The sequence below is a fragment of the Silurus meridionalis genome, chromosome 13 (genome assembly GCF_014805685.1).
Source record: "Silurus meridionalis isolate SWU-2019-XX chromosome 13, ASM1480568v1, whole genome shotgun sequence".
Classification (NCBI taxonomy): Eukaryota; Metazoa; Chordata; class Actinopteri; order Siluriformes; family Siluridae; genus Silurus; species Silurus meridionalis.
In genome coordinates, this window is record NC_060896.1 from 10,250,336 (window position 1) to 10,266,307 (window position 15,972).

General features: G+C 36.9%; 1 protein-coding gene across 1 annotated transcript in view; it reads right to left on the bottom strand.

Annotated features, from left to right (window-relative positions):
- Window positions 1-15,972, bottom strand: part of cdh13 (cadherin 13, H-cadherin (heart)) — a 376,372-nt gene that overhangs the window by 153,932 nt on the left and 206,468 nt on the right. The window contains exon 7 of the mRNA XM_046865279.1: window positions 11,762-11,906. Coding sequence (XP_046721235.1) covers window positions 11,762-11,906 — 145 coding nt within the window. The remainder of the gene's footprint in view (window positions 1-11,761; window positions 11,907-15,972) is intronic.

Here is a 15,972-nt window from a genome sequence, read left to right on the forward strand (position 1 = left end):
GTAATTCCGTTAACGTCAAGTAAAATTCTGCCATGCCAAAGAATCTAAGGAAGAGTTCAGATATTTATGACACAATAGAGGACTTTTACAGATGCAGAGATGCCCAACCAGAAAATCCTATCAGAGAGACAGAGAATCTTTACCACAAAATCCCTATTGCACTGGTTTTCAAGATGTTTCCCAAAAGCACCTGGTAGCCTACATTAGGTCTGTGAGTCTCCTGCCAAACACATTCCATTTATTTAAGTCTTAATGCTTAAATAAGAGAATAAGAAGTGTTTATGTTTCATACAACAGCAATAAGAACACACACACACACACACAAGTATACAGGGAGTGCAGAATTATTAGGCAAGTTGTATTTTTGAGGATTAATTTTATTTGAGGATTTAATTTGAACAACAACCATGTTCTCAATGAACACAAAAAACTCATTAATATCAAAGCTGAATATTTTTGGAAGTAGTTTTTAGTTTTAGCTATTTTAGGGGGATATCTGTGTGTGCAGGTGACTATTACTGTGCATAATTATTAGGCAACTTAACAAAAAACAAATTCATACCCATTTCAATTATTTATTTTTACCAGTGAAACCAATATAACATCTCAACATTCACAAATATACATGTCTGACATTCAAAAACCAAACAAAAACAAATCAGTGACCAATATAGCCACCTTTCTTTGCAAGGACACTCAAAAGCCTGCCATCCATGGATTCTGTCAGTGTTTTGATCTGTTCACCATCAACATTGCGTGCAGCAGCAACCACAGCCTCCCAGACACTGTTCAGAGAGGTGTACTGTTTTCCTCCTTGTAAATCGCACATTTGATGATGGACCACAGGTTCTCAATGGGGTTCAGATCAGGTGAACAAGGAGGCCATATCATTAGATTTTCTTCTTTTATACCCTTTCTTGCCAGCCACGCTGTGGAGTACTTGGACGTGTGTGATGGAGCATTGTCCTGCATGAAAATCATGTTTTTCTTGAAGGATGCAGACTTCTTCCTGTACCACTGCTTGAAGAAGGTGTCTTCCAGAAACTGGCAGTAGGACTGGGAGTTCAGCTTGACTCCATCCTCAACCCGAAAAGGCCCCACAAGCTCATCTTTGATGATACCAGCCCAAACCAGTACTCCACCTCCACCTTGCTGGCGCCTGAGTCGGACTGGAGCTCTCTGCCCTTTACCAATCCAGCCACGGGCCCATCCATCTGGCCCATCAAGACTCACTCTCATTTCATCAGTCCATAAAACCTTAGAAAAATCAGTCTTGAGATATTTCTTGGCCCAGTCTTGACGTTTCAGCTTGTGTGTCTTGTTCAGTGGTGGTCGACTTTCTGCCTTTCTTACCTTGGCCATGTCTCTGAGTATTGCACACCTTGTGCTTTTGGGCACTCCAGTGATGTTGCAGCTCTGAAATATGGCCAAACTGGTGGCAAGTGGCATCTTGGCAGCTGCACGCTTGACTTTTCTCAGTTCACGGGCAGTTATTTTGCGCCTTGGTTTTCCACACGCTTCTTGCGACCCTGTCGACTATTTTGAATGAAACGCTTGATTGTTCGATGATCACGCTTCAGAAGCTTGGCTATTTTAAGACTGCTGCATCCCTCTGCAATATATCTCACTATTTTTGACTTTTCTGAGCCTGTCAAGTCCTTCTTTTGACCCATTTTGCCAAAGGAAAGGAAGTTGCCTAATAATTATGCACACCTGATATAGGGTGTTGATGTCATTAGACCACACCCCTTCTCATTACAGAGATGCACATCACCTAATATGCTTAATTGGTAGTAGGCTTTCCAGCCTATACAGCTTGGAGTAAGACAACATGCATAACGAGGATGATGTGGTCAAAATACTCATTTGCCTAATAATTCTGCACTCCCTGTATATATCTACTTTAAGCAAAAAGTAAAGTAAAAATATATATGAAGATGTGAGTTTGGACCACTACTTGAAACAAATATGTAGAATATGCTAAAAATATGTTTCATTAAAGGAATCAGCAACCGCAAAAGATTACGTGCGGACGTGCTTGGCTGTGTTTACCTGGACTTTCTGTCCTGCTTTTTATAGGCATTTCCAACTCACTCCACCCCCGTCTCAGTCATTTCAGAAAAAAAATAATAGAATAAACTTTGGTAGTGTTTTTCCATGATGGAGAAACGAATTACTGCCTATGGAACCGCACGTGAAATTAGCCACATTACTCCTGCACAGGTATTAATAAACGAAGCCTGTGTTAAAGTGGTTTAAACGTCTAGTTTTCTGTAATAAATAAAGTAGATGACATTTTTTTTTCTGTAGAAAGCCACCTTCACAAAAATTTATGAGATTCTACCTAAAGACCATGCAGTTCTGCATTGCAGATAATAATGCAAAATATCTTACATTACTGGTGGTGGTCAGCTTAGAAGCTAATGAAAGTTCATTACAAAGAAAGCCAGGATAGCAAAGACACTTTTAACCATTCACACAGCAGAAAATCAGAATCAATTTTTAACTACCGGTAGTTAGCTGCCTAGGAGTTAGTTAATGATGTCAAGTGGTTAACATAGATTCTGAATAGTAAACAAAAAAACACTTTGGAGCTCATTACAATATAAATCAGGATAGCAATGGCACTCTTCACCATTGCTATGAATAAATAGAACACATTTAATGTGTTGATAGTGTTATAAATTGACAATGAGTTGACTGATAGGGCAACAGCACTCGTCAGATGAAAATGCCAGCACCAGGAGACTCAGTAGTTTGATGCCTTTTCTTGCAAAAAATACTGAGCAATGCAATAAATGAATATCAGCTATGCCAAGGGGAGAAAAATCTGTAGTTTGTACTTATAGGTGCTTGTTATTAATGATCTTCCCAGCTGCAAATCTGGGAAAATCCAAGCACTAAAATCCAAGTACTACCTAGCCACCATTCCTGGGCTCTTGAGCAAAGCCTATAACACTCAACTGCTTAGCTGTATAAATAAGAGAATTACAAGTCGCTCTGGATAAGGGCGTCTGCCAAATGTCCTAAATGAAATTGTAATCAACAGCTTACATTGACTGTGTGAAAGTGATGGCATGATGATATAGGGTAATGCAAATCCATGGACATGGGTTTGAGAATTAAATAGAATTCATTCTAACCTAATATTTATGACTAATCATGCCAATAAACCTTTGATAAGCAATTTTGCTTATTACTGACTTACAATGATTACATTCATTTTAGTCTCTCATATTTTAGCAGCAGTGGGTTAAGAATCATACATATTATGGCCATATACAGTAGATAGCATAGATGACAATGCAGTGTAAAGTGTACAGAATAAATTAGAATACCATAAAACAAATATAGCGCTTATTACATCATCACATAAGCCCATGTAGGTGTAGATTCTGAACCCTGAAAATGAGGCTCAACAGCCAAGCCAAATGACAGAGTTTAGAGGTGCTGCAGCAGCCTGTCCATACTCAGATATTTCTCAGCCACATGTGACGGCCCTTAATTTAGCTGGTGGTGCTGGACTGAAGGACAGATAATGAGGCTTTGTTAGAGTGAAAGGTCATGTTGAGAGGAGAACAGGGGGTCGTCGTGTGAGAGCCGGGAAATCCTGGCACACAGAAAACGGCATTATGCTACAAATTACCTGCTGGTATTAGTGTCACCCACAGCCCAATCATTTTCTCGGCTGGATCAATCAGAGCTGGGGTCTAGCTGCCTCTCCTCTGGGGGCCTGTCCTGGCAATTAGCTATTGATTTCTTTTAGCCCTTTATTTTCTGAGGCTGAAGCTCCAGTCAGTTATGCAGCACACAGTACTGGCTTTGACACGCTCACACGTTCACACCTGAACCGAGAAAGGCATCTTGTCAGAAGGTGAGGGAATGAAACAAGGGTTGCAGTCAGTGACCAGTCACCACAAGAAAGAAGATAAACTGTGGTTGAAGAAGCTGTGATTAAGGTCACTGCTATGAGGAGAAACACCTGAGCAACGCCATCGCAAGGTCATTTTAACACTCTACACTGTGTTATGTCCTGTAAGTGTATATTTACTAAAGCAGTCACAGAGAGAAAATAATATGATGGTGCATTATGGAGTGTATGTCAGTGCTTTGGTGTGTTTAATTCCTTCTTTCAGCCAAAGTTTCATATACTGTATCTTCTAAAGTCATAGATGCTTCAGGAACAGACCACATGATGTAATTTGGGCATTTCATAAGCAACTTTTCCATTTCCATGTGTACAGCTTACCATGAACACTTTTTTCTTTTTTTTTTTTTAAACATTGTTTAAACCAACAAAATTATTTGATTATGGTATCAGGTTTTAGAGTCAGACTTAAAAAATAAAAATAAAACAAGGTACCTCAAAATATACATCATAGATTTACCATTTACAGGATTATTGGAAGAAACTTATCTGATACACAGACATAGACTACCAGCAAAATGGGATGCCTCAGGGAACCTGGAACTTCACAGAGTTTTAGCCATGCTTGAGATATGCTTTCTTTCCTTTAAGTCTTCCAGGGAACACACAAGGATATTTCTGTTACCTAATTAACTGCATAGACAAAAAGGACAGTATAAACACTGCAAATTCTCTTCAGTGACTATATCACAGTGGTTACAATGTCAGCAAACCTCTCAAGATCCATCCCTCCTTAATAAGTTATTACAATAAAACTGTTCATGTGGTACAAATGCCATCCAGTAATTTCAATACCAGCAAACTATTTTTTTAAATTTCAGTTATTCCTGATTGACACCTGATCTATGTGTCATGCAAAATAAAGTCTACGATTTGCTCATCCAATCCAATGGCAGACTATAAATCAATATAATGAGATACAGATTCTCAAAGTTGAATTTTGGATTGAAACACAGACACATAAAGTTAACCATTAGAAAAAAACATGGAAACAATATAATGTTGAAAAGGAATATAATGAGAAATACATCGGCTCCTCAAAAAAACAAAATAAAAATGTTCATAAAATGGCCAGTTTTAGGCAAACGTGGCCAGAAATAAAAAATAAAAAAAAATGTAGAAAAGTTTGAAATATGGGCCAGTAATTCAGCTTTTATAAATCCTTCACATACTGTACAACACCTTAAACGTCTAATTAAGATCACAGCAGTATGTAGTTCAAAAAGTATGTTAAATAAGAAACCTCGCACTATAGGCCATTGCTTATTTGCTATCAGGGAAATGCACAAGGGCCACTGCTGTCAGTCAGTCTTTACTTTAATCTTCACTAAAGAAACGAATGGTAATAAAATAGAGCTCAGATTGAAGCACAGAACCTCCTGCATGTACCTTTCTACCAAGGAGTTACACTTAAAATCAAGGTGAAGAGCCCTGAGTGCATTTAATCTCTGTCCATTCTAACTGCCTGTCTTTCATTTAAAAAGCCATTTTAACTTCATTGAGCCTGAATATTCTTTAGTTTAATACAGTCAAACTAGAAAATGTATGATCAACCCACCAGTTCGGCCACAGCTTCTGTTTTATTCATTTTTATAATTTACAGAAACAGGAGAATGAAGACAGTGTGCTAAACACAAACAGGTTATGCATGCCAATTTTTGTTTTTTTTGGTTTGCTTCAGTAGCATGACCTAAACACCACTCCAAAATAAAACCATATTTTTACCATTATTTTTATACAAAGTGGCTTAATATTTACTAAAGAAAAATGTTTTTTTTTTTTTATGTAGACCTGCCACTCCATTTACATGGCCCACGCAGAGCACACTGCGAAAAGGGCAGAATACCTCTGCTTTATGTCATTCTTCAGCATTATTAAATTGAAATTCATACACTATTCACCACAACTGTGTCCAAAAAGGAAAACGTTTACTGAAGATGAATGAATGAAAGGTGTTAAAAAAACATTTTGAGTAGCAATATCACTGGGCCCAATGACTCTAAGATTCTGATACAGTGAGAACTTATTAGATATATTAGTGCTATAGTTCCCTAACTGGAAAACACAAATTACTTTACTAGGGGCAAACTGAATTCAGGATTCACCTTTATTAAAAAAAGAATATTTCAAATACAGATACACAATATGGACAAAAGTTTTGGGACACCTGACTTTTCCAGTTATATGTTATATAAACTGTAATAACAAAATTACACAATTGTATAGACTGTCTTTGGATGCTGTAGCCTTAAATTTTCACTTTACTTGAACTAGAAGTCCCAGACCTGTTTCAGCATGACAACGCCCTTGTGCACAAAGTCAGCTACATAAAGATGGTTTATGGATCGGAGTGAAAGCAAGCATCATGAGATATGGTTTATGGTTTGGAGTGGAAGATCCTGAGTGGCTGCTATAGAGCTTTGACCTCAATCCTATTCTAGCTCTATTTGGATTGGAAACCCGCCGGCATTTCAGGCCTCCTGAAATACAACAGTATCAACAATAACAATAACAGACTTACTAATGCCCTAATGGCTGAATGAGCAAAAATCTCATTCCAAAAACTACATTCCAAAATTCTAGTGGAACATCTTTGAACAAAAGTGTAAGTTATTATAACAATAAATTGGACCTAAATGTGTAATAATATAAAAAAAAAGCTCATATGAAACTTTTGTCCATTTTTATATATATATATATATATATATATATATATATATATATATATATATATATATATATATATATACACACACACACACAATATATATAATTTCTTGCAGCTTTTCAGTTACCAGTTTTACAGTCCTCCGTTTTACCCCAGGGCACACAGAGGCACTCACTCGTTCTCAATGGGACCTTTGAAAAGAAGTAGCAAAGCAGCAAAGCAGTGCCGATTCATCTTCCGTCAGCCCAGCACAGCTTTGAAAGCAAGACGAAACCTGCTGTGCACATCTGCACCGGAGAAAAGCATCCATCTCACCAAGAAGAGACGAAAGGCCAAGCACTACCCACGTACCCACTGTGCACACCTGCGCACATAATGCACTACGCTTTCATACAAAGTGCATGTATATTATATATACAATGCACACCTGTACGAGGATGGATTGTCATAGAAGGACTTGCAGTCATTCCCTAGTGAGCAAGTTCTGTTGACTCTATTATGAGCCTTAGGAGTCAGAGATAATGATAAGTTCTTAGAGGTGTAGCAGTGTAAACCTGTTCATTACCATATTGGAGACATGCATATTTTATCTCCTAGGTTTACAATGAAACTCTAATGATCGCTTTCTTTGAAAGATAAGGAGTTAACAAAAAATCACTTTCTTTGGTTTTGGTGTATTTTGTTGTTTACTGTAAATGTAATGAGTTGTAATTATATTGGCCAGAGTGGTAGTTTGGGGTTACATGCATCCCCAATAGTGACTTGTTTCCGCAGTTGCATATGAACAAAGAGTGTGCAATTGGCAATATCAATATGTATTTTTTTTATCATATCACTGTAAGAGACAATACAAATGCACAAGAGTGACTGCTGCCTCACAGCGCCAGTGTCCCTGGTTTGATCCTGAGTACAGGATACTGTCTGTGTGGTTTCCTAAAAGTTCTCTGATTTCCTTTCACCGCCAAAACCATGGCAGTAGTTGGATTGGAGATGGATTAGCTATATTAAATTGTCCCTGGGTGCAAATGTGTGTGCATGGTGCACTGTATCCCATCCAGGGTGTATTTCCAGCTCATGCCCATGCTGTGATATCACACCACAGAGTGATACTGAAAAATGGACAAAATGCAGCTATCAATAGCAATATGACACTACCACCAGCAATCACATATAAATTCCAGTTAGGAAGACACTCACAAGACTCCAAATAGTATATATATATATATATATATATATATATATATATATATATATATATATATATATATATATATATTATATATATATATATATATATATATATATATATATATATATATATATATATATATATATATATATATATAAAAGACTGAACTGCACCAAAAAACACCTAACAGGAATAGAAGAAGATTGAATAATATACAATGGATCTGCTAATTTTGCTGTGTGGTGAATTCATAGGGTAAAGAGATTAAATATGCTTTATGGAGTTGCTGTAGATCATAACCTTAAAAATAATAGCCGTGACAGTAAAAACATTGATTTTTTATGTCATGATGACAGTACGGCATAAAACTGTTGACTTTAGGTTTCATGATCGCATGGCTGTTAGACACAATGCCACTCATATGCAAAATGGCTACGCCCCTTGTTAAGTTAAACTGGTAGGGTGAAATGTGTACTTAATATATAAACCAACCTGATGCAAACCTGCCCTCAGTCTTAAACTATAACTTCAGTAAAGCTGCATTCACACTACACTTTTTGCTTGCATTGACACAAGTAAGTTTTGTATTTTTCTACATTCCAAAGTTGAGGTTTGTTGGACTTTATAACAAGATAAAGAAAGCACAGATTATATCAGTGTTGCAGTATTCTGTTTTATACTGCACAGCTTTAATATAAAATCATTAATTTAGGCTGCTTGGTTTGCAGTTTCACTGTATACATGAACAGACTGTAAATCTTAACGTTGTTATATCAAGTTGCCTCCCATATTCACAGCAGGTATCCGAAGAAATTTTGCATGTTGAATGTCTTGTGTGACTGCAGCTTAACCTAAACAAACTATTTGGCTTGGCTAAAGCCTGCAGAACTGTCACAGGGCCTGTGGGGGTTTAGCACCTCTCTGATTTGAGGCCATGAACAGAGGGAAGGTTCACTCGTAACTTCATTAAGCCCTTAGGCCAAATTTTATTTCCTCCCATGGCTATTAGATGAATTCCCTTTGCTTAACCAAGTTACTGAAGCTGTACAAGCAATGTGAAAGTATCCTGCTGTTACAGCTCTCACTTCATTTTGCTTTCCTGACTGCTGCAGTAGCAGTGACATTTCATTGGACTGCATTAATCTCTGTTGCACACCAACTGCAGGGGGAAAAAAAGAAAAAAAAAAGGTGTAGAACTTAAAGAGCATAAAAGCTAGTTATTATCTGTATGTTTTAGAGTGATGGGTGCTTGTTTGCAATCATTTATTGATTTATTTGAAATACAGTACATCCTCTGTGACTCTCAAAAATCAGACCATACATTTACTTCTCTCATGCCAATGTGGCTGTGGAAAACTTTTGATTTTAAACAAAATTTGGTGTGCCTGCCAATAATTTACTTTGGCATCCATCTTTTAAGAAAATATTGCGAAAATGTTTTTCATCTAATATTATTATAAATGTTTTTAGGCAACGTATAAATTTCTCTAACTGAATGTCACACTTAGTTAAATGTATTGAAAAATAAAACAATTTAGTGAAACAACCATACGGCTTTGCAGTTTGTAATAAGATACCAGCTGTCAGATTACATTGTCATAATGTTACAGTAGTAGTCATGGCATAGCTGAGCCTCAGGTATGGACAGAAAGCAGGCAGGTTGAACCAACCGATAAAAAGAGATGATTCTCACCAGTGCCTTGTTAGCAAGTAAGCTACTTATTTATGAACTGATGGTGAACCCTGAACTTGAATGAGCCAAAAGCTGAAAGCTATTCTTTTTTATCCTGAAATTCTGCCTGCTACCTAAATCCACCTTTGTGGACAAAGAAAAAAACACACACACACACACACACACACACACACACACACACACACACACACACACACACACACACACACACAAAAAAAAAAAACTGAATGAATCAGCTATTTTTCCTCACTGTTATTTGCATAAAGAATAAAATTAAGAGACTATGATAAATCTCATTTAAAACCCGCCAGTGACTTTTATCCAGGGCGATGAGACAGAGAGTAATGTAAACGATGCTGAAAATCAAAGAGAACAAATTTCCCATTGTAAACATTTAATTTATTAACATTTGCTGCTAATTCCAATTATTTATTTATTTTTAACAAAGAGATTCAGTTGCATTATATTAAAACAGGTTAAACCAATTCGATCTAGGAAAATATCAAGATGACAACATGTTAATTGAGATCTTTTAACCTAGTTAATAATGTCACTGTAATGAACTGTACTAAAAAATGAAGGATGGCTTTACTAACAAGCATGGAATGGAAGATGCAGTCAGTGTGAAGGCTGTGAATAAATAATTGTATGAAGATGAATATGGTTTGGATTTTTTTATAGTTTGTAATCGCATCAAATATGTTGCTATAATATGCAATAAAATGGTGTAAATTTACCCAATGTTAAAACACAGTGCAAATAAGAAAAAGATTTACGTTCAGTGGCTTTCCGAACTTTATACAGTAGAAAATGTCTCTTATATACTGAAAGGTTTCCCTCAGCACCCACAATGACAAAGTATCATTACAGTGTGAGCTCACTTTTCTCATCATGCAACTTGCTGCATACATTCATTTACAATCAATGCGCACAAAAAATGCTACAAAACAATCAAAGCTTTGTGCAACAAACATCAAATCAGTGATTTGGTGGATTATGTGACAGACAAGAGAGAAGCCAGAACCCTGGTTTTCCCAGGATATAAAAGGGTTTAAAGAGGAATTTCCTTTCTTTAGAGCAGGTCAGACCAAATGTCGAGTAGCTTTCATCCTTTGCATTTGTACAACAACAGTACATCATAGGATTTAGAGAATCAACTATGCTAGATTAGACAATCAAACCTAACTCACATCTATCAGCTTACTCAGTAGCTGTGACAGTCATTTTTATGTGCAAAATAAAGTTTATTTTATTGTTTTTCTCCCTCCCTCTGTGATGTTTCTATAAGAGAGAGAAATTGCAGCATTTATTAATATCCGCGGAGTAGCATAATACTACAGTTGTCAGTACAACACTGAGGTAATTATTATTTCAGCATACTATTTAGGGCACATTATGCAGTTTGGGTTGCAGCCCTGAATTCTTTCTTAATATGTGTTGACTCACAGCACTGGAAATAATGCTGTGGATAAGAGCAGACCATAGCCCAGATAACAAAATGTACTTTCTGCAACCAGAGAGGACACAGTTCCAAAAATATACTTACAGATAGCTTTAAATTGTCTGTTAGCATAAGGAATACACTACTTTTAGCTTTTTTGTTGCTCCTCTTCTTGTAGTGCACCATTCCAATTACTTGTTTCAGTATTAAAGCATTTCTCAAAAGTAATCAGTGCTGGCTAAAGAGATTAAGAACATCCAATAGTCTTCAAATAACCCACTTTAAACATATATTCTAATCACCCATGGGTCCTAATGGATGACCTCACATTAATTGAGCTTGGACCCCATCATTCTTGCTTGTAGCTAATGTAAAACATTACACTTTTAGTAGTTGAATTAGTTGAATTGTAATGTCTCAGTGTCCACGGTTCCTTTACATGAGCATTATAGCAGAAAACATAGCTTCCAAACAAACCAAATAAGTAACAACAGGAAAAGGTCTGTCTGTTCCTTTTTTTAAAATAAGGGGGAATTATCAAAATTATACCGCTAATACTCTCAGACTGCATGGCCTGGTTACTAAGAATCTGTCCCTGGGCTCTTCCATTTTTACTTCTTGACCATTAAGCTTCATCAGACAGAGAGAACATAATTATCACATCCCTTCTAAATGGCTTATATGCAGTTGGAAGTGTGTGTGTGTGTGTGTGTGTGTGTGTGTGTGTGTGTGTGTGTGTGTGTGTGTGTGTGTGTGTGTGTGTGTGTGAGAGAGAGAGAGAGAGAGAGAGAGAGAGAGAGAGAGAGAGAGAGAGAAAGAGAGAGATAAATAATAGTTCATACCTGTAGGAGAGCCCTCCAGAACCTCTCCGGAATAGCGGGTTTCCTTGAAGATGGGTCTGTTATCATTTTGGTCAATTACAAACACGTCCAGATCCACAGGTCCTTCCACTAACCTGCCAGTCATGTCTGTGGTCGACACTTGGAGCTGAAAGGGAAAGAATACAAGCCGGGTCAAGCATTACAATTAGCCTGTGGTACCGGTAACTGCAGTCAGGATAAATATTGTTTCCCTTTTGTCATGCATGGGGGTTATCCAGTGGGTGCTCTGTAATACTGGACTTTGGATATACAGTCATCCCCAGATAATTCGCAGGTCCGAACTTGTGGCTCGGAAAATTTGCGGGTTCTCATTTGGAACCTAACCAACAGAAAGTTGCGAATTATCTTCAAATTTGCGGAAATCCGCGGTGGGACCGGATGTTCAGGAACGTTAGGAATAACATAACAGGTTTTAGAATGTAACCCCTGTAGGTTTCGAGGGGACACTGTACTGTAAGCTTTTTCACCCCTCCTCTAAGAGGCTTCATCTATTCAGAAAGTGTCCTTGAGTAGTAATTTCTAAATCACACAAAACATTTAAAATAGTAATACAAAACAATCCTCAGTAAGTGCAACATTTTAACAGTAATGCGCAACCATTATATTAAAAAAACCCTCAATACAGCAACTATGTTTTACATGATTTCTCTCTTGTCCCACATACACTTTCCTTTCAGAAGATGAATGATAATAAAGATGGACAGAGACAAAGCCCAAAGACTGCAATTTAAGCACACATTATGCAAGTACCATTTATCTTATCTTAACCGACAAGAAGAAAATATAAAAAAACAATGGTTCTATGATAATCACTGTGTTTTGTTGACTGTGCTTGGCATTTATTATGAAGTAAACCATAGACACACGGGTGCTTGTTCCTAACTGCCACAGATCTGTTTTACAAAGCCTTATCTGCCTGACAGAGGGAGCGGGAGTGACTAAGATATACAGTGACAGGACAAATTAGGCCTGAGCACAGCAGCTCTTACATGCAGGGAAAATGAGAGCGATGCTGTTTAGCTTGTGCTAAGATCTTGCACAGTGTGACACAGTGGTTTTGGACTAACCTGGTGTTATGGTATAGGTCCAAGATAAAAAATGAACTCAAAAGTTACAGTGGTTTGCAACTTGATTTGTTAATTCTGAGTATAACATTTATACATGTGAATGTTCATTCATCTGAGATGGCAAAGGTTTTCTTGAGAAGAAATTTGCAGACCATTATTATTAAACACAAACGCCTGCCTTTAAATATTAAAAATGGTATCGAAAATATGGACTGAAGAAGACAAAGTAATATAAATAAATGAAACAAAAAAATAAACAATGACTATTGTCACCATTGTCACTAAATTACTAAAACAATGTTTATTAAGACAATGTCAATAAAGAAATAAACATCTGACAGTCTAGCATATAGCAGTCTATAGTCTAGCAGTATATATATATATATATATATATATATATATATATATATATATATATATATATATATATATATAAAGAGAGAGAGTGCATACAGTATATTGAGCAATATTGAGTGTATGAGTAAATGTTGGCTCAAAAAATGTACATATAATGTGTATAAAAATATATATATATATATATATATATATATATATATATATATATATATATATATATATATATATATATATAAAATTTTTGAGCCAACATTTACTCTTGCACACAATATTGCTGGTTATAAATGACTTTAAACAGTGAGTGTATTTACAGCCCAGAACATAAATGTCAACGTGATATGCTGTAGTGTGGTTACATTAAATTGCCAGACAATGGTGCAGGGCTGCTCCCGGTCACTGCCTGAGCAGATATATGTCTAAGATCAGAATGTGAGACAACTAAAACACTCTGTTTTTCTCACTCAAATTCCCCATTATGACTGAAGTTTTTATACTTATATATGTTACTTCAGTCATCATAACTGACAGCCTTCTGTGCTAAAATCAGGTGCATCTGTAACTAATGTGTGCTTTGTGCTTTTACTGTGTCTTGATCTACAATTTCAGCTCGTTAAGCCTCAGCTCCATTCAAGAAGCTTCTCGTAATCCAACTGTGGTGTGAGACAAATAAGAAATCTAGGTCATATGCATCAACCAAAAAAACCGTGAAACACTGCTGTGACAGCATAAGAAGAAGACACTGAAGAAAGCCAGAGAGGTGTTTAAAGAAAGTAAATATAAGTATAAAAAAAGCAATAAAGTGAAAAGCACAGATTCATACAAGACAGATTGATCTGTTGTTCACAGTATCTACAGAGTTTTAGTGCAGAGACAAAGGCGATTCAATTGTACATCTACAAGTTAAAACGGGCTGCCTGTGGGTTGGACCTGCTAAATACTGAATCACGTATTAATTTATTCTGCATTATCAGCAAACCTCACACAGCCAAATGGAGCAAACCAAAATTCTACCTGCCTCCTCATCTGATTTACACATGCAAAATTGCACATGATGAAATACTTCAGGCCATGGCCAAGTTAGATATCAAAACTGCATTCAAAACACTTTTTTAGTGTTTGTAGATCACATCAAGGTTCTTAATGTGTCCTTTGGATTTGGTATACAAGTTGCTTTATTTTTAAGTATATTAAAATCAGGCAATTTTCCAAACAAACATGTAGCACTGGCACAATGTATAAAATCAGGTATGTATAACTATAGCTTTAGTTAATGTTCATATCAGTCATCAGAACATTGAGAAGTGCAATGTCAGTGAATCTTGTATGCTTGGGGATTTTTTAAAAACTACTGATTTACTGGGATTTTCACACACACCCATTTCTTATTTATTAAGACAAAATGTTGTGGAAAAAAAAACAACAAAAAAAATCACAAGTGACAAGTCTGTGGGCAGAAATGCGTTATGGCCAAACTGGTTAAGATTGACAGGAAGGTTGTAGATCTGCAATTAACTACTCTTTACAAGCATGTTGAGCATGAAAGCATCTTATAACGCATCTTACATTTGAACTTTAAGGGTCTTGCTCAAGGGCCCAGCATTGATAGGATACGAACTCACCACCTCCTGAACAGAAGTGCAACGTCTTAAACACTAAGCTACCTCTTGCCCTAAAAGTCTGAAGCTTATTAAAGCTTATGTGCTACAGCAGCAAAAGACCACATCAGGCTCCATTTCTGACAGCCACAAACAGAAAGTGGCACCCAAACTAGACAACTGAAGATTGGGAAAAAACAGTCAGTGGCTATTATACTTGGGCCAAATCGCTCGCTTCAGGCAGTTCACATACCATGGAACTTGAGGAAAAAAAAAAAAAAGAGAAAAGAGATTTAAAAACTTGGAACCGGCAAGATTGTAGCCATGATGCTATGAGCAATAATGACTGTCTTCACCCTTTTCACCTGAGAGAGAATGACCAATTATAGGACTTGCCATCGTGCATTACCTTACGAGCCCATCCAGAATGCTCCATTACACCGAGTAGCCTGTGTGTGGGCGTTTCCGAGGCATGCCAACACATTACCACAGTTTGCTATCACTATCAATAATGCATGGCATCACTCTCCCTGCCTCTCCTTGTCTCTCCATCATTCCAAGGCCGGGGTCAGCTGCACCGTTTGGCTCCGGCCATCTCAAGCACAGGCCTGTTGGACATGATTAATGGTCCAGGCAATGGAGATGTACAGCAAGTCCCTGCGTCAGGGGTTACACCACTAATGGTCTATACATTATCCGCTGCATTCTCCTACTATTACAGGCAGATGGGAATAGGACAAATTTATGAGAATTCATTCTCCTTTTCATCCCATCACACAGAGTCCTGACTCTGCATAACTTTAGCTGTAATGTCTCAGGCAAAATCGTCACGATCGCTGTACACTTTATGGAGGACTAAAGCTGATAATTCACATTCACACTCATTAACAGGTTTTTCGCTTACATCTAATTTACATTTTTTATGCATTTCTACTCGAAAATGTGATTTAAAGTGTTTTAGTGAAATGGATTATAGATCGCTGTCTAGTAAAATGTCAATAAAAGGATCATTATTAATGCAGCTGATTCGGGTTTTGCCCAAATTTAATTGTAGCATAAAAACAGGAACTGATTTATTTATTTATTGTATTAAAAATTTTTATAAAAAAAAAAATCAGATGTTCTTCTCTGACTAGCCACAAGGTAATAACTG